Below are 25,511 nucleotides of genomic sequence, written 5' to 3'. Positions count from 1 at the left end.
GCGCCGTCACCTAGCATATCTAACAGGTGTAGGGTCTATCCGTATATGAAGATTAAGCTATCCGCACCCATCACCCTCGAGAACTTGTTGCCGTACGACTTCAAGTATAGGATATACGACAAAAACACCAAGAAAGACTGGTCCAACTTCTTGCGCAAGGGTGGCGTCAGCCCCGTCCACGTCGTCGAGCTCTCTCACCTGCTCCTGTTGAGCATCGACATGCAAGACACCGTGTTCAAGGCCAGCGACTTTTCCATCATCAATTCTGGTAGTGCCGAGGACTTTCGCAAGGAGGGTCGCATCATCGTCAAGGACGATCAGGGTCTGCCGCTGAACCTGGGGCTGCACTACTTCAAGATCCCCAACAGCGGAGGCGCCTTCAAGGTCACCGTCTACAGTCCCTACGTCGTATTAAACAAGACCGGGCTCGACTTACGGATCCGCGGAAAGAGCTTCCTGCAGCAGGCCAAGCCGGCAGCTGGTCAGTTCCCGCTCGTGGACACGTCAGACCAGGACCGGCCCAAGGCGCTTCCGTTCATGTTCTCGTACGGCAACGACGACAACCGCAACCGCGCGCTCCTCAAGGTCGACGAATCGGAGTGGAGCAAGCCTCAGAGCTTCGACGCCATCGGCAGCACGTCCGAGGTCATCCTCCCGTCGTCCTCGAAGCAAAAGGAGATCCATATCGGAATCACGGTTAACGCCGGAGAGGGCAAGTACAAGATGACAAAGGTCGTGACGCTCGCTCCTCGCTTCGTGCTCGAGAACAAGCTGGGCGAGGAGGTGTTTGTCCGAGAGTCTAGTTCATCCGGCTACATGACCCTCAAGTCCGGCGCCCTCCAGCCCCTCCACTTTATGCAAAAGTCGCCGGTCAAGCAGCTTTGCCTCTGCTATCCCGGCGTCGACAACCACTGGACCTCGCCGTTCAACATTGCCGACATTGGAACGACGCATGTCAAGATTGCAAAGGCGGGCCAGCGGCAGCGGCTCGTCAGAGTCGAGATCCTGCTCGAAGACTCGACCATCTTCCTCCACCTGAGCATGGAGACGAAGAACTGGCCGTTTTCCATGCGCAACGAGAGCGACACCGAGTTCACCTTTTTCCAGGCCAACCCCAACGTCGAGGACGACGATGTCGAGGACCGCAGCGGGTGGAAGCCTATCCGATATCGCCTGCCCCCGCGAAGCATCATGCCCTACGCCTGGGACTTTCCTGCGGCCAAGTTCCGAGAGATTGTGATCGCGACGAACCACAAGGAGCGACACGTCAAGTTGGCGGAGATTGGCAACCAGATACCGATGAAGTTTGTGACGCCGGACGGGCATCAAAAGATTATCGACATCAACGTCGCCGCCGACGGGCCAACGCAAACCCTTATCCTCAGCAACTTCCGCGCGAGCCGCAGCATGTACAAGCCCAAGGCCTTGTCCCGGACCAACACGGGCCCGGAGGCGTTTGAGGTCAAGGACCAGGACACGGGCGCGACGTTCCGCGCGCAGCTTAAGCTGTCTGGCGTGGGCATCTCGCTGATCAACGCGCAGCTGAAGGAGCTCGCTTACGTGACCTTTAGGGACGTGCAGTTCCGCTACAGCGACTCGCCGCTGATTCAGACGGTGTCGCTCGCCGTCAAGTGGATGCAGATCGACAACCAGCTCTACGGCGGCATCTTCCCCATGATCCTGTACCCGAGCGTCGTCCCCAAGAAAGCCAACGAGGTCGACGCCCATCCCTCGCTGCACGCAATGGTGAGCCGGGTCAAGGACGACTCGTACGGCGTGCTGTACATCAAGTACGCCACGATCCTGCTGCAGCAGATGACGGTGGACCTGGACGAGGATTTCGTCTTTGCCCTCCTGGACTTTTCCAACGTCCCTGGGGCCAGCTGGACCGCGGTGGACGAAGAGGGCAAGCTGTGCGATGCGGACCTGGACATTCCCGAGCCGTCTCAGCAGCAGTCGGGCCAGGACATTTACTTTGAGGTGCTCAACATCCAGCCGATGCAGCTCGACCTGAGCTTCATGCGGACCGAGCGCGTCAACGCCGAGGACAAGACGACGACGAGAAACCCCGTCATGTTCTTCTTGAACGTCATGACGATGGCCATCGGAAACGTCAACGACGCCCCGATCCGCTTCAACGCCCTGCTGCTGGACAACGTACGGGTGTCGACGCCCGTGCTCATACAAAACATTTCCAACCACTACAGCCAGGAGGTCATGTACCAGATTCACAAGATTCTGGGGTCGGCTGATTTCCTCGGCAACCCCGTGGGCCTGTTCAACAACATCTCCTCTGGCGTGACGGACATCTTTTACGAGCCGTACCAGGGTCTGATCCTCTCGGACAAGCCAGAGGAGTTTGGCCTGGGCATCGCCAAGGGCGCGGCATCGTTTGCAAAGAAGACGGTGTTTGGCTTCAGCGACAGCTTCTCCAAGTTCACCGGCAGCCTGAGCAAGGGCCTGGCGGCCGCATCGCTCGACAAGCAGTTCCAGGACAGGCGACGCATCACGAGGGCTCGCAACCGCCCCAAGCACGCGCTCTACGGCGTCGCCGCGGGAGCCAACTCGTTCTTCACGAGCGTCGCGTCGGGCGTCGGCGGCCTGGCACGGAAGCCGCTCGAGGGTGCCGAGCAGGAGGGCGCGCTGGGCTTCTTCAAGGGCGTCGGCAAGGGCGTGCTCGGCCTCGCGACCAAGCCGGCCGTCGGCGTGCTGGACATGGCGAGCAACGTCAGCGAGGGCATCCGCAACACGACGACGGTGTTTGATGGGTTCGAGCTGGACCGCACGCGCTACCCGAGGTTCATCTCCAACGACGGCATCGTGCGGCCGTACAACCCGCGCGAGGCGCTGGGGCAGTACTGGCTGAAGCAGGTCGACAACGGCAAGTACTTTAACGAGCAGTACATTGGCCACCTCGAGCTACCAAAGGAGGACATGGTCGTCATGATTACGTTTGCCCGGATCCTGCTCATCAGGTCGAGGCGCCTGACGAGCGAGTGGGACATTCCGCTCAAGGACCTGCAGACCATCGCCAAGGAGCGCACCGGAGTGAGCCTGGTGCTCAGGGGCGGGGCCAACGGGCCCTTCATCCCAATCGGGGGCGGCAGCGAGAGGGCTTTCCTGTACAAGATGATTGGGGTCGCGGTGGAAGAGTTTAACCGGCGGTTTAGGGGCGGGGAGTAGTGGCTCCCCGGCTGCATGGTGAGGTGAGGCCACGCGCGCTGCACGAGTCCGGGGCGGCAGTTGGCTTCAAGCGGCGAAGCATAGCTTTACGTGGGTCGTTTGATGACAGCATGGCATGGGCATGGATGCGCCTCGGCCACGGGTTTCGCGGGGCGCAACGAGCAGTAGAATAGACGCCGCCGGATTCCGGTGCAGGCGGGCAGGCTGGCATCGTTATGCGCGTCTATAGTTACCTTTTCCGTTCATGTATAGCCACTCTTACCTAGCAACGATGACGATATGATCGACTAGTCCTTGAACGGTACGCGGGGATGCGTCTCGGACCGGGTAGTAGCTCTGCATTGCCGGAGCGAGTGTCAAGGCGTGAGAGACGAGCTGGGGCTGCTGGCTCGACCCGATCGACGGCAAGCTGCAGCTCCCGGCGGCGTGGCAAGTGGACCGCCCATGACCAACGCCCAGCGTGAGGCTCCGTGACTTGGACTGCAGAAGTCATAACCCCAGCTTCTCAACGCATGGAGCTGACCGACAATGGAGCGGGTGGCTCCGAAGTTCTGGGATTAGACGCCACGGGGTCAATACGTAGTCTCCCCAAGTGGGCTCATGGTCCGGACAAGGCAACTCTATCGACACGACCGCGGAGAGAGCGTGGAGACGATGTCTGGGGCAGAGCTCGACGCTTTGATGCGGCGCGGCGCGGCGGCGCTTCAGCCCACGATTCCGGAAGCGAGGCTGGCGATGTGACAGCCGCGCGTGGGACGGCATGTCTCTCGCGTGTCCGGGGACCCCAGACCGGTCCACCCGCCCACGGCAGCCCCCTAACCAAAGCGGGAGATCACCTAGATGGAAAGGCGGCGCGACGGGCCTGGGGAGCAATAGTTTGATGAAGGGGCCACCACCTTCCACCCACAAAAGAGAGTGCTCTGGGGCGGAGGCTAGGCGCGTAGCATGCCCGTTTCGGGCGACGGGCGTAGGCTGGCATGCCTGGATGAATTGGAGGGCGGCGTTATCGAACAAACACCTTCCTCGCCAAGGGTTCTAGCCCGGGATCGTGGCGCGACCAACCCGGGGTGCTGGGCTGTTCCCGCATCCCGCGTTCGCGTCCGCCTCCGCGGCCAACGCGCTGCTGCAAGACAGCGGCTGCAAGGGCGGCAGGCAAGGCAGGATAGGCACGGCGCGTTGGTCGCGGCGTGGACGGGCTCTGGGAGACACGCTGCTATCTTGATATGAGCCTGGGTGGCGCAATCTTTGGCGAGCGAGAGATATCGCGAAAAATGTCAGCGATCCTCGGCGGGCACCTCCGATGAGAGATTTGCTCGCCAGGGAACTCGGTCAACGAGATGTACCAGCGGCACGAAGTAGCACATGCGAAACACGGCTTTCCCGCTCGCGACAGGTGAATCAACGGCCCCGCGCCGCCGGTGGCCTCACCGCGGTCTGCGTCCACCACCCGTCCGTCAAGAGTCTGGGGATTCCGGGGACGCGCTCCCAGTCGGAGGTGGCCGAAACTGGCCGTCCGGGGTAACGTGGTGGCGCGTTCCCACTGCCACCGTCCGCACCACTCGTATCTCTCCGCACTGCTGCCGCAGCTCTCCACACGGAGTATTCCTCAGGACCGGGGGGGGGGGGGGGGGGGGGGGGGGGGATCGTGGGTTGGGCGCCTGGCGCATTGTCTCCCTTACGTACTGTAAACGTCAGCGACGGCCAGGCGGGCATGGGCAAGCGATGAAGGGCCGTTTGTTGCGTCGTGGAATTGTGCGAGACCCACATGCAAGGCCCAGGCCCTGATATGTCAGATGCTGGTCGCTCGGGGCGAGTTTTCCGTCGCACGAGGCACGTGAAAGGGCGGACTGTGACGTTGTCCGTCGCGGTCGATTCTGCGGCTCTATGCGGGCGAGCGTTGGCCCTACAAGACTCGCCTTTCCAGATAGTCATTGTTTCCTTGAAGCGCGCGCAAGAAGGCCGCGAGGCCCAGCAAGCCTGGCGCCGCAACGGGGCCGCCAGCGAAAATCTCCAGCGGACGTCTGGCACCGAACGGGTGCCGAGGTGGGTGTGGCGCATGGGAATCAGGAACCCTGGCTCCGGACCCGCCAAAGAGGGGGAGGGGGCGAGTGTGGATGCGGCTTGTTGAAGGTTGTCGCGTGCCAGGGCTTGTCTCTGCCCGGGATGCGTCTTCCCCACACTGCACAACAGTTGGATTCTCTCGTCCGGGCACTCATTGCGCTGTGTGACGGACGACAATCCATGACCCTTCTCGGGTATGACAGACACACGGAAGTTAGCTCACTGACGGTGGATGAGACGACTCGCATCGGAACCGTCCTGGGACTCAATCGAGGGTTCCTCGACCGCCGGCGGAGTGCCAAGTGACACCGTGCGACTTGCACAAACTCGACTGCCACAAGCCGTGGCATGCCGGGAGGGGCCTTTGCCAGCCGTCTGCGTCGACGTCGGCTTGGGCTTCGAGAAGGGCCATGGTGCAAGCCACACGCAGCCACTGTGAGAGACCTGGCATCGAGTTGCATGGCGACAGCCAGACATCCAGCGCGCCAGTTCAAGCTGGCCTGCGATCAGCAAGCCTCGCGCCACGGACCAACCACATCGGAGCCGACCGACAAACAGAAGTCCCTTGTCGTCTTTGTTCCGCGATTGTTTGCGACAGCTGAGGGGGGCCGGGGTTCGGATACCAGACGCCAAGGGGGTGCTGCTGCAGACATGCTGCGGGGGCGATATCAACGGAAAACGGGCGCCTGACAGCTGATTAGCATCCGAGCCGTCTGGCGGGCTCCTGATCGTTATCCTTGTCCGTGGCTGCCACTACCAGGATGAGGATGTTTTGCTGATGCTTCGAATCTCCTTATCGAGTCCGTCTCGACTCGGCTGCTGCCAGGAGATTGCGCCCACGCGCCTGGCAGACGCCGACGAGGCAAGGTAAGCGCCCGGCAACGGCTTGGAGCTCGGCGAGGTCCTGGGGGCGGCGAGCTAAGCAGAGCTCAGGCGCGGCGGAGGCGTCGCAGGTTTGTTCTCCTTGGCGAGGCACATCGACGGAGACTCGCATAATCAGCGCGGGGAGCGAATGCGATGCACGAATGCCACAAGATAGACACTGGGACAGTGTCGCGGGCCCGGATTCCACAGAATCCACACCGTGTGAGCGCCAACCCCTTGGCAGGCGGACGCTAATCGCCCGCTGCTGAGTCGCCGGCCAGCCAGAGCCAGCCGGAGGGCTCGCGGGGCAAATTTTCCTTTTCTTCGCCTCTCCACCACTGCCTATTCCGGACCATGTTCCGCGTCCAGCGAGATAACAGCAGCGCTCGTCAGCTTCAGCTACCTGGAAACCTTCCTCAAGAGGCATGCTGCCGCCGTGCTGGGCCGGGCCCGGGCCGCGTGCTGACCACGGCGCGCGCGCCAGAATCGCCACGACATGCCCCGTGCGACTGCGTTGCCTGCCTTGCCTGCGATGCTTCGGCTCTCTCGCGGCCTCGCCGACGACCGCAGCGAGCGAGGTTTCGTCGACGGCCGCCGTCCATTCGTCGCCGCGTCGCAGCCGCCTGCTCTGCCGAGGGACACAGCCGCGGCGGCCCTGCGCTGCATGCCCGAATCGTCGTGGGGTGGTGGTGGTGAGCGCTGGGAATTGGGTGTGCAGGTCCCTGGGCGGATGCGAGAGCCACCTCCATGGCCGCTCGGCGGAATACTGCGCCAGAAGACGCCACCCAACCGTAGCCCATGGCACTTTTTTCCTCCCCGACTCGTCTGGCCCCTCGATTGGGACGCCGGCCCGCTGGGCGCTGGGAACGCCTGTCGTCCTGTGCCTGTGGCGCCGCGAAGCGAGCGTGCGTGCCTCTGGAGAAGGCTCTGTCTCCCGCCGCCGTCGCCGCCGACAAGCCGCCGCGGCTCATCGGTCCTCGAGACCGCATCGCGAATTGTGCTGGACGGTACGGCACCATGTGGCAGGCAGCGACGACGGGCCAGCACGATAGGTAGGCAGAGCGGGCCGGCACGCGACAGGTGGACCGGCATCGTTCGACAGAGGGAGCATGGCGCCCGCGCACACGAGGGCATCGCGCGAGGCCATCGTGACATGCGCACCGTGCCTCCCCACGGGCGTGCCCTCGACGGCGGCACCTTGCCCCAATGTGGCCACCGACGTGGTGTGAGAGGAGGGACGGCAGAAAGCATTGGTGGCGTGGCAAGCGAGCCCCCCCCTGTCCGCGCCTCTGCCCGGCCGCAAGCCACCCATCCGGTGGCCTCGTCCACCACCACCACCAGCCGGGCTCGATGCATCTGTCGGACCCTCACCCTCAGCGGCGATCAGTCGCAGCGCGAGGCCTAGTGGATCGCTAGGGTCCCTCTCCACTTTGGTCCTGCTCTGCGAACCCCACAGTCTCTCTGGTCCGGGTCCCAAGCCCAAGTTCGAACCACAGCGGCGCCTCCGAGCGGATACAAAAAGTCCTTTCCTCGTCTGACCCACGAGAGGGAGCTTTCCTTTGTCTCTTTGCCCTCGTCGCCGCGCCTTGTCTGCGTCCCGTATCATGGTCTTGTAGGTGCGCTGCTGCCACAGCCTGCGTCCCGCTTGATTCCGTCTTTTTCTGCCTGCTGCGAAGCTCATTGCGTGGCCACTGCCTGCCTCGCACCGCACGCCCCGTCTCTTACACGCGCGCTGTGACCGTCGAGCATCTCGACGCCGCGGTTGGAACACACCCCGGCGCTCCAGGTTGACGGAGAAGATCATCGCATAGCGACAGCAGAGCGCTTCAACAGCTGTCTCGACGGACGGAAACGCAAAGCAAAGCTAGGCACATCGCAGCCATGGCGAGCGACGAGTCCAAGGCCGCCGTCCCCGGCGCCACCACCAACACGGCGGCGCCTGAGCACCACCACACGCCGGGAATGGATCACAACCCAGACCCGGCGCTCGATCCCGTGCACCAGCACCAGCACGTACACCGCCATCACTCGCCCCGCGTCGACGCCGCCGGCCACGACGACGTCGTCTACACCAAGGGCACCAACCTGGACCCCACGCTCGTGCCGACGCAGGACCACCGGCACGACCACCTCGGCCACGCGCACGGCGTCGAAAAGGGCGCCATCGGCACGCCGCCCGACTACAGCGACGACCACGAAAAGGGAGAGGCCGGCGTCGTCCGCACCGCCGGCCAGCTCTCGACCGAGTCGACGTCCAAGTACGCCAAGCTCGGGCCCGTGTACCGCCACCGCCGCATCCTCACGCACCTGTTTCTGTTCCTGCTCTTCACCGGCTGGTGGATCGCCTCTCTGATCCTCCACCGCGACGACAAGAACTGGGTCGTCCCCTTTCTGCTGTGGCTCGCCATCACGCTGCGCCTCATCTTCTTCCACGTGCCGATCCGCTACATCTCGGGGCCCATCCGCTGGGTGTGGCATCACACCGCGCTGGTCATCTACGATGCCATTCCCGAAAAGTTCCGCACCCTCTGCGGCGCGGCGACCGCCATCAGCGCGATCCTCGTCGGCTCCTTTGTGTCTGAGGAAAACTCGGACAACACGCGGGCGAACCGCGCCGTCAGCCTGGTCGGCCTGGCCATCATCCTCTTCTGCTTCTGGCTGACGAGCGCGGCGCGCAGCCGCGTCAACTGGCGCACCGTCATCGGCGGCATGCTGGCGCAGTACATCATTGGCCTCTTCGTGCTGCGCACCCAGGTCGGCTACGACATCTTCAAGTTCATCGCCGACCGCGCCGGCGACCTGCTCGGCTTCGCCAAGGACGGCGTCACCTTCCTCACCAGCCCCGACGTGGCCAAGCTGCCCATGTTCTTCTTTGGCGTCATCCCCGCCATCATCTTCTTCATCTCCCTCGTGCAGGTCCTCTACTACATTGGGTTCCTGCAGTGGTTCATCAAGAAGTTTGCCACCTTTGTGTTCTGGGCGCTCGGCGTGTCTGGCGCCGAGGCCGTCGTCGCGGCGGCCACGCCCTTTATCGGCCAGGGCGAGTCGGCCATGCTGGTCCGTCCGTTTGTGCCGCACATGACCAAGGCCGAGATTCACCAGATCATGACCTGCGGTTTCGCCACCATTTCCGGTTCCGTCCTGGTCGGCTACATTGGTCTGGGTCTCAACGCCGAGGCGCTCGTGTCGTCGTGCATCATGTCCATCCCCGCGTCGCTGGCCATCTCCAAGCTCCGGTACCCCGAGACGGAGGAGACGCTGACGGCGGGTCGGGTCATCATTCCTGACGACGACGAGCACAAGGCGGAGAACGCGCTGCACGCCTTTGCCAACGGCGCGTGGCTGGGTATCAAGATTGGCGGCACCATCATCGCGTCCCTGCTCTGCATCCTGGCCGCCGTCGGCCTCATCAACGGCCTGCTCACGTGGTGGGGCCGCTACCTCAACATCAACGAACCGACCCTCACGCTGCAGACGATTCTCGGCTACGTCTTTTACCCGATTGCGTTCCTGCTGGGCGTTCCCCGAAGGGATCTGGCCGATCTGCCCCCGGGGTCCAAGGAGGATCACGACATCTTCCGCGTGGCCAAGCTCATTGCCGAAAAGGTCATCACCGTAAGTCCGCCGCCTCCCCTCTGCCCGCTCCGTGTTTCATGTCCCGTGTTCCCGTTTGCGTTTGTGATTGTGATGAATGACACCTTGCCGTGCAGAACGAGTACAACGCCTTTTCCAAGCTGGCGAGCGACCCGTACTACGCCAACATGTCGAAGCGCTCGCAGCTCATCGCCACGTACGCCGTCTGCGGCTTCGGCAACATTGGCTCTCTGGGTATCCAGATTGGTATCCTGGGTCAGCTCGCGCCGTCGCGCGGCGGTGACGTGTCCCGCCTCGCCGTGTCGGCGCTCATCTCTGGCGTCATGTCGACGCTGACGTCGGCGACGGTCGCCGGACTTGTGGTGACGACGCAGATCAACAACTTTGCCCAGTCCAACTCGTCGGGTTAAGTCAAGGCTGCTCCCGAGCGAGCGGAGTGTCTGGCGTTGTATGCAATGCAAAAGATTTGCGGCAGAGCGTTGAAGCGGTACTGTGTTCTTGATGCCGTGTTGGCCTACATTTTTAATCGTGTACTGTGCACTCTACTCTACGCATGGCGGAAGCCTGCGGAAGCCCCGTCTGTCTAGACGCGGGATGAAAAGATCAGCCATTGTGCAATCGTGGCGTCCACCAGTGACTGCCGGATGAAACTTGACGTGGCCATTCATTGCTGCTGAATGTCAGGGACCTGATTGTGCCCTTGATCGATGTAATCGTGACGTCCCGTAGTGGCCGGCTCTGTAATTGGCGTCAGCTCGCGATCGTGGAGCGTATCGAGCCTCCGTGAGGCTGTCGTCTCCTGCTTCGTGCGGCGCATGCATCAACAAGCCAAGCCAGCCCGCCGACGCGAACCCGCCCTTTTCCATGCCGTGTAACGTCCGACGACCCCAGATTCCTCCCCCGCAATGCATCGGGCCATGGGATGAAAATAAGGTGCGTGCCGAGCTGCCGGCTGTCCGGGGTTGCGGCGTCGGCGGCCGCGGCAGGCGGCGGAGGCGGCATCCATGCATGCATGCCGTGTACTTGGTACGTAATTTCGGCTCCGGACATCGGGCGGAACCACCACCACCACCACCACCCCCGCTCTCTTAACGGGGGCGGAACGCGGGACCTGCAACCTCAACTCTTTCATGCACGACGTGGGCTGGGCTTAGTTGGTAACTTGGTACTACGTGTGCGCTGCACGACATGGCGAGCATATCAATCCGCAAGTCTATCCGCTGGCTGCCCGGCGAGGCGGAGGAGCCGACGTTGACGGTGGTGCTGACGAGTCCGGCGAGGCGGTTCGTGGACTTGCGCATCGTGAAGCCCGCCGCGAGTGCCACCGCCGACGCAGACGGTACGCAGCGCTGTTATATCCCATGCCACACAACGCGTACTACTCTATGCACATACTAGACCTTGGCAATTCAATGGCCGAGGCCACGTAGCAGCGCGGCACAGCTAACGTCTCCGTCTCCATCTAGAGTCGGATGCGCGCCTTCCCTTCAGCCGGCTCGACTGGGCCATCGCGGGGACATCCTCGTCGACGACACGCGACGACGTCAGCGGGGGCGTAATCACGCACGGCAAGTGGACGCACTGGATCGACTCGACGACGCGCAAGGCAAGCGGCGTGGTCGACGAGGGCGACATGGTGACGCAGGCCGACGGAACGACGCTCGAGACGGGCAGCATGGTCAACCCGGCGACGGGGCGGGTGACTGCGTACGAGGAGGTGTGGGAGGACGAGGAGCCCGCTGCGCCGTGCGTCGTCCTGGAGGTGGATGAGGGCGACGGCGACGACGACGGGGGGGAAGGGAAGGGCAGGCAGGGCAGGGTGGTGCGGCTGGGGCGCTGGTGTCAGGGGTTTGTGCGCGAGGGGGAGAAGATTGCGCTGGAGAGGTGGCTGTGGAGCGGGGAGACGAACAAGTGGCGGAGGACGGTGAGGATGGGGGATTTGGATGTTGCGTGTGAGGCGGCGCTGGAGGAGGGGCGTGAGTTCAAGGTCGGGGAGCGGGTTGGTGAGGATGGGGCGTGGAGGGTGGTGGAGGTGGTTGAGGGATGAGGCGTGCGAGGCTCTCCAGATATACGTTGCGCGCTGACAACACTTATCTCTGAATACGCGGCCAATGCACTTTTGCAACTGGGTCGAGAGAGGCTTGGCAAGATGGTCGGCCGCATTGCAACGACGCACTTGACCAGAAGCTTCAGCCGAGACCCGAGGCAGCGGTCCTTGGCCCCCCTGTACACCCCGCCACAGGTATCGATAACTACATTTGTTAGAATGAGGCTCCTACTACTATATCTAATTCAGTATGTACACAAATGTTGAATGGTCTAAAGCTGTTGAACTCCTCTCCGCCATAACTCCGTCCATGTCATGCACGCAATGCTCGTCCCATCTCATATATCAAAGCAGGATGCTCACCCACGCAGCTCACTCGGCAGTCCCCGTATGCCCCTCTGCTCCTGCGGCGTCAGCTCAACGCCAAAATACTTTGCCAGCGCCTTGACCCGCTCCTCCTCCGACTTGAGCGTCTCCACCACTTCCGCCTCCCCATCGCCCGCCATTTGCCGCTTCACCGTGTCGCGAAACAGCGTCAGCAGCCCCTCGACGCGACCCGACTCCTCGTTCAACACCCCGCGGAACGCCAGCACGTTTTGCACAAAGAAGCTCGTCGGGTTGAACATGGTGTGGTAGTTGCTCACGCGGTAGTCCTCGGCGAACCACTCCACCTCGCTGAAGGCGTTGCGCTCGACCCATTCCGCGCCCGGCGCCGCCTGCGACGAGTACACCCACAGCCGCTGCGCGGGGTCCGTGTGCTGCGCGAGGGCGCGGTGCTCGAGCCGTCCGCGCTGCGGGTGCACCTGCGTGAACTCGAAGCCGTGCTGGAGCGGCAGGGGGATGAGGGCTTCGTCGCGTCCGAAGCCGACGTCGACGGCGTATCGCTGACCGGCGATGGTGACGAGGTTGATCATGTGCGTCCTGCCCAAAATAGACGTCGTCAGTCCATGCCCCATGCCACTCCAAAAGATAATGCATAAGATGGGGACGAGATGCTCACCAGCCCGAGTACACGCCGCCGCCGACCTGCACCCGCGCCCCGACATTAAGCACCGTGAACCCCAGGCGGCGCAGCACCGCGGCAAAGAAGCCGTTGAGCTCCATGCAGTAGCCGCCCCTGCGGCGCACGACAATCTTGTCAAACAGGGCGTCGAGGTCCAGCGACACGACGCGCTGCTGCGAGTAGTGCAGCGCAAAGGACTCGAAGGGCACGCGCGAGATCTGCCGCGCCATGAGCTCCGTCACGAGCGCGAGCGGGTCGGCGGCGTGCCTCTCGCGCGGGTACCCGACGTGCGCGAGGTAGCGCTCGAGCTGCTCGTCCGTCAGGGCGGGAGCAGGAGCAGCAGCCATTGCGAAAGGCTTTAGGGGGTATGTATAATTGGTCTTGACGGGGTATGCAGTACAGATGAGAGGCACGGCGGCGGGATGACGTGAGAACTTTGAAGTGAAGTGAAAAATTTAAGCTTAATCGCGGTATCTTATTCTTGTGCGGGCGATGGCATCTAGAAAATGCCCTCTATTTAAACGCCCTCCAGGGACAGATCGAGTCAATTATAGAACTTGCAAAAAAGGGCTGGACTGGACCCGCGCTGACGAAGGGCCCCAGAGCTGTATCCATCCGAGATCCGGCACGCCAATTCCGACAATGACGCAAAAAAGGCATGCTAGCTTCGCCTCCGTCGTCTGTCCTCTGCCCAGCTCCCCCATCGCCAAGCTTGAGCTCTCTCCGCCACGCGAAACCCCCCGTGGTGTTTCGAATCAACGTTCGAATTACTCAGCCGGTGCTGCGACTGGGCGGCGGTTCAAACCCATGTGGAATCTGCAGGCTGGGGGAACAAATAGAGACGCGAGCTGGCTCGCTGGAGAGCGCCCGATTCGGAAACCCAAGAAACCGCCCAGCTGAGCCGCTGACAAACAGGCCCCAGGGCGCCGTAGCGGCACGTGGCAGTGCCGGCGCGGCGTGTTGCAAGGTTCCGCTTACATGGCGGGCGATGCGGGCTCGGACGCCGAGCGGATGGCGGGTGGTCCTTCGGAGCTGGCAGAGGGTGATGACAACGATGGCATGGAATGTCTCTTGTTGTTGCTCGCTGGATGCATTCGAATGCTGCAGTTTCTTCCAGACAAATTGCAAATCGACGATGGAGCGAGCGACGACGGGGACGCATTGCCGAAGACGTAGCGCTCCACACCGGTTCAACACCGCCCTCCAAAATTGAACACGTCTGCGTCGGGTTCCAGACTGAGAGCCATTTCCCACAATCACATGCGATGGCCGCTGAATATGCTCAATTACAGCCATCCTGTGTGAGACTACCATGTCGAAACACAGAGAGGGCCGAGTGCTGTCTGCGTGTTGGACGGAGCCCCGGAACCGCATCGCCGGAACGGTCCGTGTCCCCGCCGGACTGCCGCCGGCCGTCAAAGTTGGTTTCGGACCCGGGTCAATTGGATGCGCTCCTTGAGCTAGGCCATTCCGTACGACGACATGTCTTGGACATCACGGCCTTGCGTGTATACCGGCAAATAATCTGGCGGCTTGACAGCTTGGTTGCAACGCTGTTGTGCCCCCAGAAATGTACTCTTGATATAGCGGGAGCGTGTTGATGCTAATCAATCTTCTTAGAGCCTATGTTCACATTGCAGTATCGGCCTTCAGCAACAGGTAAATGCGACATGATATGCCCTGAATACTTCCAGATCACAACTGATATGTGCCACGGCGCCTGGATTAAGTCAATTGAACCGCGAAGCCTCAAGTTGACCGTTTTGTCTCAGGTGTACACTTGGGCCCGACACCCTTATACATGCATCTCGACTTTCCGTCCAAGTCGACGTGCCAATGCGTCTTTGCTGCTCCGGATCTCGAGACGAGCACCGGCGTCGACTCACCGAGCACTGTTATCAGCTCGGGCATCTCTACATCAAGTCCGGGGTGGGCCTCTCCGCTTTATGGAGGGGTTCCGTCTCGGCGCCGACTCGCCGAGTGCGCCCTCCCAACAAGATGGACGAAACCGACGACAGATGGCATGATTGGACAACGGAAGTAGTGGTCGCAGCCATTGTTTGGCGGTTCCCTAAACTTGGCGTTCACTGGCCTCGAGCAAGCAATCGGCCAGGCGGCTTGTGCAGCTGCGGAGCCGATGTCGCCCGGCTTCCGCCTCGGCGGCGCCTTCCCCGGACTCGGCTCATTGATGCGGAGAGATCATACTCCGCAGCTATAGCCTATAACTAGCCACTTGCGCTTGGTTCCTTGGCCTCAGACTGCCAGTGTTCCACTCCAATGATCCATGAGCGTCGCTCGAATCCAATTCGGCAAGCACAGATAACGCGATGAAGAACGTGACGAGCTCCTCCGTTGGCGACATGGCTGAAGACTCGCGAGGGAAGACGGACGGCATCAACGCCCAGCCACCAACAACATCTCACGTCCTCCACCGCTCGCTCCTCTCGGACCCGGCAACCGTCGTCGCAGCTTCGGGCTCATACATCACCTTGTCCACCGGCCAGCGCATCCTCGACGGCTGCACCGGGGCCGCGGTTTCTGTCATCGGCCACGGCAGTGAGGAGGTACAGGCCGCCGTGCGGGAGCAAATGGCCAAGCTCTCCTACGCCCACACCCTCGCCTTCACGACCGGCGCCGCCGAGGCCCTGGCCGATGCGCTGCTCAAGGACACGCCGTACGGGCTGTGCAAGGCCTACTTTGTCTGCTCTGGGAGCGAGGCCATGGACTCGGCGCTCAAGCTCGCGAGGCAGTATCACGTCGAGACGGGCAACGCCCAGCGGACGCACGTTGTCGCGCGGAGGCAGGCCTTTCACGGCAACACCATCGGAGCGTTGAGCGTGGGCAGCAACGTCGCGAGAAAGGCGCCGTATGTAGGGGCGTTGACGCTCCCCAACGTGAGCCACGTGAGCCCTGCCTACACCTACCGTGCACAGCTCGAGGGCGAGACGGAAGAGTCATACGCCGCGCGTCTGGTGCAGGAGCTCGACGACGAGTTTCAGTCCCTCGGCCCGGACACCGTCATGGCCTTTATCGCCGAGACGGTATGCGGCGCGACGCTGGGCTGCGCGACCGCTCCCCGCGGCTACTTTCAAGGCGTGCGACAACTATGCTCCAAGTACGGCATCTTGTTGATCCTCGACGAAGTCATGTGCGGCAGCGGGCGGTGCGGCACGTATTTTGCCTTTGAGCAAGAGGGCGAGGGCGTGTATCCCGACCTCCTCACGCTGGGCAAGGGTCTGGGCGGCGGCTATTCGCCCATCGCGGGCGTCTTGATCCACGAAAAGGTGATACGCGGTCTCCGACAGGGAAGCGGCTCATTCGTCCACGGACACACCTACCAGGCGCACCCCGTCGCGTGCGCGGCCTCGCTCGCGGTGCAAAAGGTGCTGCAGCGCGACGACCTGGTGCGTCGCTGCGCGGTCAAGGGGCGGTGGCTCGAGGAGGCGCTGCGGTCGGAGCTGGGCGGGCGCAGGTTCGTCGGCGACGTGCGCGGCCGGGGCTTTTTCTGGGCGCTCGAGTTTGTGGCCGACAAGAGCAGCAAGGAGCCGTTTGCGCCGGACTTGCATGTCGCGACGAGGGTTCGCGATGAGGCGCAGAGGCGCGGGCTGGCGGTCTATCCTGGGACGGGGACGGCGGACGGGACGCGCGGTGATCACATTATTGTCGCGCCGCCGTATAACGCCTCGGACGCGGAGCTGGCGGACGTGGTGAGGTTGCTGAAGGAGGCGTATGAGGTGGTTGAGAAGGAGTTGGCGGTGGCCATGTCTTCATAGGTGACTGAATACATATCTTGGGATGGGCTCACGTCGTTTCCTGATTAGCAAGTACGCTGCTTGCCAGGTGCTATTCTCGCTCCTGTCAGTTTCACGCGCCGTGCGATGCATGTACTACCCCCGCCCTCTTGTGTGAGGTCTTCCCGTCCAAGTGGCCATAGCATAACAGTCTGGTAACTTCAGCCAAGGATTTTGCTTGCTGGCGATGCTGCCAGCACAAGCAGATTCCGACTAACACGGGCAGGTCCAACGTTCTCTTCGGATGTGCGCGCACCGACGTCCCGGACAAGCACAACGCATCAAATCCACCGAGGGGTTCAGAATACTCACCCAAGTGCCTAAAGGAATCGATCAGATGAGCGACAGGATCCTGAAGTTCTTTTTTTTTTTTGTCTCTTTTTCCGCGCCTGAGTCTGGGCAGTTGTTCTCGCCCCGCGTCTCACCGCAGGGGTCCAGGCAGTTGCAGGGAGTCAGGGACCATGATCCACCAACACGAACCAGGTCACGAAGCGGCATCGAACGTTGACCAGCCACGGTCGCAGTGTGTTGTCCCGGCACATCCACGTTGTGCGATTCCCTTGTCCTCACGTCCAAGCGGCCAGCGCAGAAACCTGGCCCGGCGGTGCAATAACCTGTAATTCAGTTGCCTAAAGACTAGCGAGAGCAAGCATCAGGCACCGATTTAACAGCCTTCGCAAGGGTCCACCACCCAGCGGCGCATTAGTTGCTTGGTCAACATTGGCCCCTCCCAATAACACCGCTGAAACGGCGCGCGTTGGAGTTGGCAGCGAATCCCTTCGTTCTTCAATGGTTCGAAAACAGGGTCCATCGGCTCACCAAGCGCATGGGCAGACGTCTGGTCTTCAATCTCGGTAGACGTAGGCAGCAGCATGGCGTGTTGATCAACAACAGAATCGCCGGGCATCGCGGGTTGTTGGGCGTGCTGGCAAAGCATTGCACTCCATGCACTGTCGCGACGACTCACGTATAAATGCGGCCGGGTCACGCTCCGGAATAAGCTACGAGGCCACATCCCACTTTCGAGCTCACATCCCGACACCATGGAAGACTTTTACATTGAGAACGCCGACCGGTTTCGGGCGCTGGTGCAGCGCGCCAAACTTGAGCCTCCACGCCAGCCAACTGGCACCGTGCCGGCGACTCGCGATATGACCGTCGTGGCCCGCATCCGCCCCTTGACCGCCGACGAGATTGAGTTTCCCGAGGCTGTCTTTGCACGTGCGAGGCAGCAGGGCGTTGTAGATGCACACGAGCTGAGAAAAGCCGTTCGCGGGCCGCCTGTGCTCAAGGTACAATACATTCTCTAGCCCGCCAGGATGCACAAATGCACCGTTGACGAGTGCTGACTTACACATCCGAAGTCGTCGGTCTACACTGTCGACCGCGTATATGGCCCCGAGGACACGACAGAGGCCATTTACGACGACGTAGTTCGCGAGCTCGTCCCTTGGAGCTGGGGCGGCGGCATCAGTACGCTGTTCGCCTACGGCCAGACCGGGAGCGGCAAGACGTTTTCCATCAGCGGCCTGGAGAAGCTCGTCGCCGAGGCCATCATGGGAGGCTCCCTCGAGGGCGAGCGCAAGGTTTACGTCTCCATTGTCGAACTAGCCGGGGCGTCATCCTTTGGTGAATCTTCCAACCCAGCCTTGGCACCACACACAAACTAACATGGTGTTCGCCCACAGATCTGTTGAACCAGCGGAAGAGCATCTCCATCCTCGAGGACGCATTCGGCGTCACGCAGCTTGCCGGAGCGCTTGAGCACCACGTCCAGAGCACGGCGGAGCTCCTTTCTCTCATCGAGACGGCCACCGAGTTCCGCCGCACCGAGGCGACGGCCAAGAACGACACCTCGTCGAGGACGCACGCCATTTGCCGCCTGCGCATCGAGATACCCAGCATGCCCACCGCCGACGACGGCATCTTCTACCTCATCGACCTCGCGGGCTCCGAGGGCGCGCGCGACAAGCAAGACCACAGCCCCGAGCGCATGCGAGAGTCTCGCGCCATCAATGTTAGCTTGTCCGTCCTCAAAGACTGCATCCGCGGCAAGACGGAGCATGACAATGCCGTGATGATTGGTCAAGGACGAAGGAAGCCGCATGTGCCGTTTCGACAGAATCAACTCACCAAGGTTCTCAAACATGTATTCGACCCCGCGGGGACGCGGTCGTGCAAGACTGTGGTCTTGACCTGCATCAATCCGTGTCTGGCAGACGTCCATCCTGGTCGAAACTCCTTGCGCTTCGCCGAGATGCTGCGCGTGTTTGTACCCACAGCCAAGGAGGCGACTTATGATGCCAAGTCGCCCATCACTTGGGACAATGAGCAGATGCGCGCGTGGATAGATGCAAATGTGAGTCTAGAGAACATGCCTCTCACGCTGGGAACTAGCGCAAGCTGACTTGGCGTAACAGTCGGGCTCGCCGGCCATCTCATCGGAGCTTCTCGCACCAACCGAGACTGGCGCGCAGCTGCTGCGTCTGCCAGCCCCTGAATTCGAGCTTCGGTGCCTCAAAACCGAAGGGGTCACGCCCGAGCAGGCCACGGCGTTTCGCTCAAAAGTGTGGCAGACGCACGTCGACGCCCAGCGCGCTCGCGCCAAGAGTGCCTCCCGAGGCGGCGGCCCTGACGGATCGACCAAGTTTCCCGAGAGTACCGACGAGCTTTTGCGATTCGTTAGTGTCGTGGATCGTTCTTCGAGCATTGAGCCTCAAGAAGAGATTCGCGCTCTTGACTTTAAGGAACGAATCCGGCCAGGCATGGTAGTCGCGTGGACACCGCCCGAACGGTATCCCATGGGCCTGGCCGATGGGCTGAAGCTCGTGGTGGTGCTGTGTCCAGTGGCGAGCATGGGTGATCACGGCACATTGGACGCCAAAGGCGAGATGATCGGCCCCAATGACGAGGGCAATACGGACGCCGGTGGGCGGCCGGCAAAGTACCTCTGCGCGCTTGTGAACCCGGGTGTCATGTCCGGGGCGTATGAGGTGAGCATGTGGCGACAGCTCGCTATTGATGTGTCGTGGATGGACAAGGAGGTACTGCTCGAGTATGATCCGGCTACACGATTCTACTACATTGCGGTGTAGAGTGCCGGCGGCGTTGGAATCGGAAGGTTGCCACTGCAAGACCGAACGGCTCTTTGCGCGGTGTGTGTATCTACGTATTTACTGTCGCTTCTGCTTATTATGGCTGTATTCGCATCCCGTTCTTTCCCAAGCTCGTTTCCGTATAGTGCTTCTCATGCCTCTAGTGCCTGAGACTCATCAGGGCATGGTGGCGGGCAAAGGTATTGCATAGGTGACTATCACCTCCTATTACGCGAAGAGGAGCAGACACTTCACTCAGTTGCCAACTGTACTCTCGGAACACCACATTTTCCTGGATGATATAGTCGTCCATTGTCTGTAATCTGGTATTGACACGCCCGTTAATCGTGACCACCATTTCATGCTTCTCGTACCCTTGGACCCCCTCCAAAATTGAAATCCAGTCAAAGGCTTCGGTAGCTCCCGAGCCCTCACTTCATATTCATGACTGGAGACCTAGTATGGCTAACGACCTCTGCCGGAAGCTCATATGTAGTCGAGTCGTAGTACATATTCGAGGAGCCTGGAGCCTCGTACACAATACCCCTGCCGTGTTGAGGTTGTGAATATGGCGGCATCGAGGTCCCACCACCCTCACCAAAGTATGCTTTCGACACGTCCAGGTCAGCCACCTGGTGCGCATCATGTAATCCGCACTCTACTTTTCTCAGTCGTCGACGACGCATGATGAGCCAAACCACACCGCCGACGATGGTCACGGCAGGAACACCGACGCCGACGCCGACGCCGACACTGACTCCGAGATTCGAGCTCGACGATGCCTCCTGCGTAGGCACAGATGACGCTGAAATGCTGGCTGCCACGGATTGCGGCCCGGTGCTAACGCTTGATGTTGTCTCTATGCGTGACGTTTCTGATGTTCTAGAGATTGTACTCGTGATCATGGATTCTGTTGTCGGCGAAACCCCGATGGTCGTGAACGGTGTCGGTTTCTCTGCAGCATCAATTAATTATCAATGCACGGCCAGCTCCTCGCACTGTTAGAAACATGAATCGGTAGTGGACACCAAGCCCCTACTCACCTTGGAAAAGAAGAACATTCTCCTGCTTGCCGCAGTCCACATCATTTCTGTTGATACAGTAGAAGAGCTTTCCAGACCCTACGCTGCAAATCCCTATGCCCTCACCCCCCGCGACGTTGTCATCGTCAGGGTTCGAGCAGAACAACGGGCAGGCATTGCTACGCCAAGTCTTGTCGGTGCAGCTGCCACGAACGTAAAGTGTAGCGCCGTCTTTCTGGAGCTCCTTTCCCGTCGCCATGCACATGTTGTTGCTAAGACAGGCGTAACCTTGCCCGCAGCAAGTGGAATGTTGCATGCTATCTCGGCATGGCGTATCTTGGCTGGCGACGTTTCCAGAAGGAAAGTAGCAGAGGCACCGTCCCGGCGATAATAACCACAAGAAGGTTAAAAAGAGCAGACAAAAACGAATTGGTCGCGAAGCACGCATGGCTCTTAAAGCCTGTCCCGATGCTGGCAAAGAGGATACACAACACCAAAATCAACGATAGAAAAGTTGCAACTGACAGAGTAAACATGAATCGCCGGAGCGAGGTTTATTTGGTTACACTGATGGCAAGAGTGCCCTGTAGACGGAAGCGCCCGCCAATCTTGTGTTGGTTGTTGGTTGTCCGACGCGACAACAGGTGCATATTGTGTCACCAGAGGGCGAATGACAGCCGCAAGGCTAAGCGCCAGGAGTCTTCAATCTTGCCATCAATCGGCTGCGTAGCACAACATCAAGTGAAAGTCCCTTCTTATCAATTCTAATAATGGAAGTACGGCGTACTTTGTAATTCGGGGTTTGCACGCCTGCCACTAGTCTGTAGCCGCCGCCGCCGCCGCCGCCACGATCCACGGACACACACGTAGACATGTCGCATCCTGCAGGTCAGGTCCCTCGTTTCGAACCCCTGCTCGGACGCAGCCATTGGATATCAGAGCAGCACGTGAAAAGCTACATTGTCGGGCAGCCTGCATCGCTCGCCTCCGTGCTTCATACCTTGTCCTCACTCCAGCTCCTTTGCAATCGCAACTCAATTCATCCCTCACATTCCATCATCTCCATCTACTTAGATCGCTTGTCAATGAACCCCTCCACATAACGCTCAATGTCAGCCGTCAGGAGATACCTGGTCGCCGCGGGACTAGTCATCATTATTATTTCCGCCTGGCAACGATGGGGTGCAGACACCTGGAGCCCGTTGGCAACGCCGACCAAGTCGCATATCCAGCCCATAGACAAGGACTTTTTCTGGCGTACAGCAACGCATCAGTACCCAGTCACTTCTTTTCGACCGCTACCCACGGCTGCTGTCGATGTTCTGCCTCATGTCCAAGCCAAGTTTGGACCCGAGTCTGCCGACCAAAAACAGACTCGCTTAACGCGTCGCGACACCATCAAGCGCGCCTTTTCGCGGAGCTGGAAAGCATATAAAGAGCATGCTTGGCTGCGCGACGAAGTCAAGCCCATCACGGGAAAACCTGTCGACACATTCGGGGGTTGGGGCGCTACGCTCGTGGACTCGCTCGATACCCTCTGGATCATGGGGTTTCGGGAAGAGTTTTCGCTTGCGGCTCAAGCTGTGAGTAACAACATCTCGTTTCGGACAACCGAGGCGGAGACAATCAACGTCTTTGAAACGACAATCCGGTTTCTTGGCGGCTTGCTGGGGGCGTACGACCTGAGCGGTGACACCAGGCTACTATCTAAAGCACAAGACGTCGGAGACATGCTCTACAAAGCCTTTGACACGCCAAACCATCTGCCCGTCACGCGATGGGACATCCACGCAGCTGGAAGAGGCGAAACGCAAACAGCGCACGGAAACACCCTCCTCGCCGAGCTTGGGTCGTTAAGCATGGAGTTCTCCAGGCTGAGCATTGTTACGGGAAACCCAAAGTACTACGACGCGGTTCAACACATTAGCGAGTTACTCGCCGCGTCACAGATGAAGACCAAAGTGCCAGGCCTGTGGCCCATTGTCGTCGATGCGGCGCGTGAAGAGTTTGATCTCGGCTCAGACTACGGCCTCGGCGGCATGTCCGACTCAACATACGAATACTTGCCCAAGATGGCGGCTCTTCTTGGACAAAAGACTGGCATATACGCAGACATGTACCTGCGAAGCATGGAGGCATCCAACAGGCATCTCCTCTTTCGTCCTATGACGCCAAACGGCGACGACATTTTGTTCCCGGGATCGCTCCATGCCAGCCGCAGCAACAATCAGGTCTCTACAACCTTGGATCCAAGCGCGGGCCATCTGACATGCTTTGTCGGCGGCATGCTAGCCGTTGGCGGTCAGATCATGTCCAACAAGACGCATGTCGAGTTGGCGGACAAAGTCACAAAGGGATGCATCTGGGCTTATTCCTCGTTCGGGCGCGGTGTGATGCCGGAAACAATGTCTTTGACGCCCTGTCCATCGCGTTCTGGTTGCGTCTGGTCTGACTCGTCGTGGCATCTCGCCGCTCTATCCGCCCAGTCGGCTTCCAAAGAGGACGATGGGGAAAAGCTCGTCGAGGAGCAGCGGCTCCCCCCGTCATTCACCAAGATCCCCGATGCGCGATATATCCTCCGCCCCGAAGCGGTTGAGAGCATTTTTGTCATGTATCGCGTTACGGGAGATCCCGCATGGCAAGACGCGGCATGGCGCATGTGGAACGCCATTGATGAGTTGACACACACAGAGCTGGCCAATACCGCGGTATGGAATGTGAATCCCAAACATGGCGAAGAGCCAGGCAAGGCGGACTCGATGGAAAGTTTCTGGCTTGGTGAGACGTTGAAGTATCTTTACCTCGTATTCTCTGAGCCTGAGCTGGTCAGCCTGGACGACTGGGTATTTAATACCGAGGCCCATCCATTTAGGAGGCTGAAGAAGTGATGGTGTTTACCTGTAATGCGGCCTTGATGTATGAACGATTGTATAGTGGGAAAATTAATTCGGCGTTGCTCTTTAACTCCTGTGCGAGTTGTGCCAAGTCGTCACTCCAGACTTTTATACAGCGTGTTCGTAATGTGATTTGACAGACTAGAGCTGGGGCGAGACTAGGATGAGTACATAGGCCTAGAATGCAAACTTGAAATCCAACCGCTTGTTTCCATCCTTCTCTCTGTCTTCTTGATTGGTTTGGTATGCAATCTTTTCCTCTGGCGACATTGCGTTCCACGTCTTCTCCTTCTTGTGGTTTAGATGGATGAGAAGCTGCCGCTGAACGAAAAGCACAACTATGGCCAGTGACAATATCGATATGCACACCTTGTTGCCGTTTTTGTAGTAAGGAGCATCCCAAGACCTGTAGATTTGGCTTCCGATGAGGCTCCCTCTGTTTCAAAGTCAGCGTGATCGAGACTCGTACGGGGTGATTGCTTACATCTGTACAATGACATTGTATGTCGCCGCCGCTATGGCACGCTTCTTGACGTCAAAAGAGTTCTCTGAAATCCAACTGCTCACAATTGGGTGAAAGTATGGATAACCCGAGATGAGAGTGATGGTTGCGAAGCGTCCCCATTCGCGACCACCATCCGGGATCGTGAGCAACGCAGTGAAGAGAGGGATGCACCACAGCTCTCCAAATAGGCAGTGGAAAGCGCGCTCATTAAAATATTCGGAGCTGTACGAAAGAGCAAGCATGGTGACGATCTGGAGTGCCGCCGAAGGTGCCGTCAGCAGGTTGCTAGCGAGGGTGCTAAACTTGCCAACTCTCTTCAGCGTGAGAGTCAGGTACGCTTGCACTGGAGTCGCCGGGATGTACGCAACGAGGCCGACCAAATACAAGCCCCAAAGCGACTTGTCAGACCAGGCCGCCTTGACGTCAGCCAAGGTTGCCGGCTCTTTGAGAGCTGTCAAGCCCTTGGACGGGTCGTCTCGTAGGATGCGGTTGATCATGATGACTTCTTGTCGCTCCGTGTACCAAGGACTCGGGCAGAGAACTGACTTGGTGTCGGTAGGGCACTTTGGCAGGTACAGGAAGGACACGATGCCAATGACCATAGTGAGCAGGCCTTCTAAGAGTAGGAGCCAGAACCAGCCTGAACGGCCATTGACTCCGCGCATCTCTAGGAATCCGGCGGCCAGCAGGGCCGAGATGACCCCTGTGGATGTCAGCCTCCGACGCAATTTAGCTTGAAAGGACTAAAACGTACGCGCCACGTTGAGAGTGGACCAGAATGCAGAGAGACGAATAGACAGCTCTTTCGAGGTGTAAAAGTAGGTGGCCATGAGGATGACACCGGGAATAAAGCCGCCTTCAAACAGGCCGATAAAGGCACGGGTTACATAGAATGAGGCCCTTCCTGTCATGAAGGCCTGGAAGGTCGCTATGACCGTTAGTTACAAGTCACAACTTAGTAACAGCTGCACTTACACACAAGGCCCCATCCGCACATCATCTAAATGAAGGTTAGAAAAACGCTTCACAACCATATGCAAGAGGGAGACTTGCCGTTGGCAGAACATATTTGAATCCATATCTCTTCGTCAGGAACTGAACCGGAAACTCTGCAGCCAGGAAGCAGACTAGTTGAATGGTGGTTCCCTGATCCAGTAAGCACTAGAACTATTCCAAGCCTGATGGAACTCACGTTGTTGTAGTCATCGGTGGTGAGCCCAAGGTCACCCAGGAGATCATCTGCCAAGGCATTGCTCAAGTTGCCACGGTCAAGTTGAAGGCCAAAGAACTGCATGCTAGTTAGACATGGTTTTGGTGTTGTGCCGATAATTCGGAACTTGCCATGACACATAGCCAGGTCAAGAGTCGGAGATCCGTCTTTCTGACAACGGCCCTCTCTTCGGCAGCCGTCCACTCTGCCAATGGGTCGAAACGATGTGCTCCTTCGTACGA

General features: G+C 59.9%; 8 protein-coding genes across 8 annotated transcripts; 6 read left to right on the top strand and 2 right to left on the bottom strand.

Moving 5' to 3' along the window:
* Nucleotides 1–45: 45 nt before the first annotated feature.
* PLICBS_010531 (uncharacterized protein) lies at nucleotides 46–3,183 on the top strand (the record flags this gene model as incomplete). The annotated part of the gene is made up of 1 exon (XM_065601946.1): nucleotides 46–3,183. The coding sequence occupies one exon, from the start codon at nucleotides 46–48 to the stop codon at nucleotides 3,181–3,183; it is 3,138 nt and encodes a 1,045-aa protein (XP_065458018.1).
* Nucleotides 3,184–7,989: 4,806 nt separating this feature from the next.
* On the top strand, nucleotides 7,990–10,112 carry PLICBS_010530 (uncharacterized protein; the record flags this gene model as incomplete). Its single annotated transcript, XM_018326340.2, has 2 exons — nucleotides 7,990–9,723; nucleotides 9,819–10,112. 2 exons carry the CDS (start codon nucleotides 7,990–7,992, stop codon nucleotides 10,110–10,112), a joined length of 2,028 nt encoding a protein of 675 aa, XP_018174659.2.
* Nucleotides 10,113–10,890: 778 nt separating this feature from the next.
* On the top strand, nucleotides 10,891–11,749 carry PLICBS_010529 (uncharacterized protein; the record flags this gene model as incomplete). The annotated part of the gene is made up of 2 exons (XM_018326341.2): nucleotides 10,891–11,041; nucleotides 11,169–11,749. 2 exons carry the CDS (start codon nucleotides 10,891–10,893, stop codon nucleotides 11,747–11,749), a joined length of 732 nt encoding a protein of 243 aa, XP_018174660.2.
* A 359-nt stretch (nucleotides 11,750–12,108) lies between these two features.
* Nucleotides 12,109–13,099, bottom strand: PLICBS_010528 (N-terminal acetyltransferase; the record flags this gene model as incomplete). The annotated part of the gene is made up of 2 exons (XM_018326342.2): nucleotides 12,109–12,670; nucleotides 12,750–13,099. 2 exons carry the CDS (start codon nucleotides 13,097–13,099, stop codon nucleotides 12,109–12,111), a joined length of 912 nt encoding a protein of 303 aa, XP_018174661.2.
* A 1,980-nt stretch (nucleotides 13,100–15,079) lies between these two features.
* PLICBS_010527 (uncharacterized protein) lies at nucleotides 15,080–16,525 on the top strand (the record flags this gene model as incomplete). Its single annotated transcript, XM_018326343.2, has 1 exon — nucleotides 15,080–16,525. The coding sequence occupies one exon, from the start codon at nucleotides 15,080–15,082 to the stop codon at nucleotides 16,523–16,525; it is 1,446 nt and encodes a 481-aa protein (XP_018174662.2).
* A 1,061-nt stretch (nucleotides 16,526–17,586) lies between these two features.
* PLICBS_010526 (uncharacterized protein) lies at nucleotides 17,587–19,638 on the top strand (the record flags this gene model as incomplete). Its single annotated transcript, XM_018326344.2, has 4 exons — nucleotides 17,587–17,835; nucleotides 17,908–18,172; nucleotides 18,232–18,902; nucleotides 18,964–19,638. 4 exons carry the CDS (start codon nucleotides 17,587–17,589, stop codon nucleotides 19,636–19,638), a joined length of 1,860 nt encoding a protein of 619 aa, XP_018174663.1.
* A 2,131-nt stretch (nucleotides 19,639–21,769) lies between these two features.
* On the top strand, nucleotides 21,770–23,548 carry PLICBS_010525 (uncharacterized protein; the record flags this gene model as incomplete). The annotated part of the gene is made up of 1 exon (XM_018326345.2): nucleotides 21,770–23,548. One exon carries the CDS (start codon nucleotides 21,770–21,772, stop codon nucleotides 23,546–23,548), a length of 1,779 nt encoding a protein of 592 aa, XP_018174664.2.
* A 183-nt stretch (nucleotides 23,549–23,731) lies between these two features.
* On the bottom strand, nucleotides 23,732–25,353 carry PLICBS_010524 (uncharacterized protein; the record flags this gene model as incomplete). Its single annotated transcript, XM_018326346.2, has 6 exons — nucleotides 23,732–23,990; nucleotides 24,039–24,762; nucleotides 24,814–24,987; nucleotides 25,035–25,059; nucleotides 25,125–25,205; nucleotides 25,252–25,353. The coding sequence occupies 6 exons, from the start codon at nucleotides 25,351–25,353 to the stop codon at nucleotides 23,732–23,734; spliced, it is 1,365 nt and encodes a 454-aa protein (XP_018174665.2).
* Between the last annotated feature and the right edge of the window lie 158 nt (nucleotides 25,354–25,511).

Source organism: Purpureocillium lilacinum (assembly GCF_023168085.1).
Source record: "Purpureocillium lilacinum CBS 284.36 DNA, scaffold_8, whole genome shotgun sequence".
In the NCBI taxonomy this organism is placed as follows: Eukaryota; Fungi; Ascomycota; class Sordariomycetes; order Hypocreales; family Ophiocordycipitaceae; genus Purpureocillium; species Purpureocillium lilacinum.
This window is presented reverse-complemented; position numbering and strand designations above follow the sequence as displayed.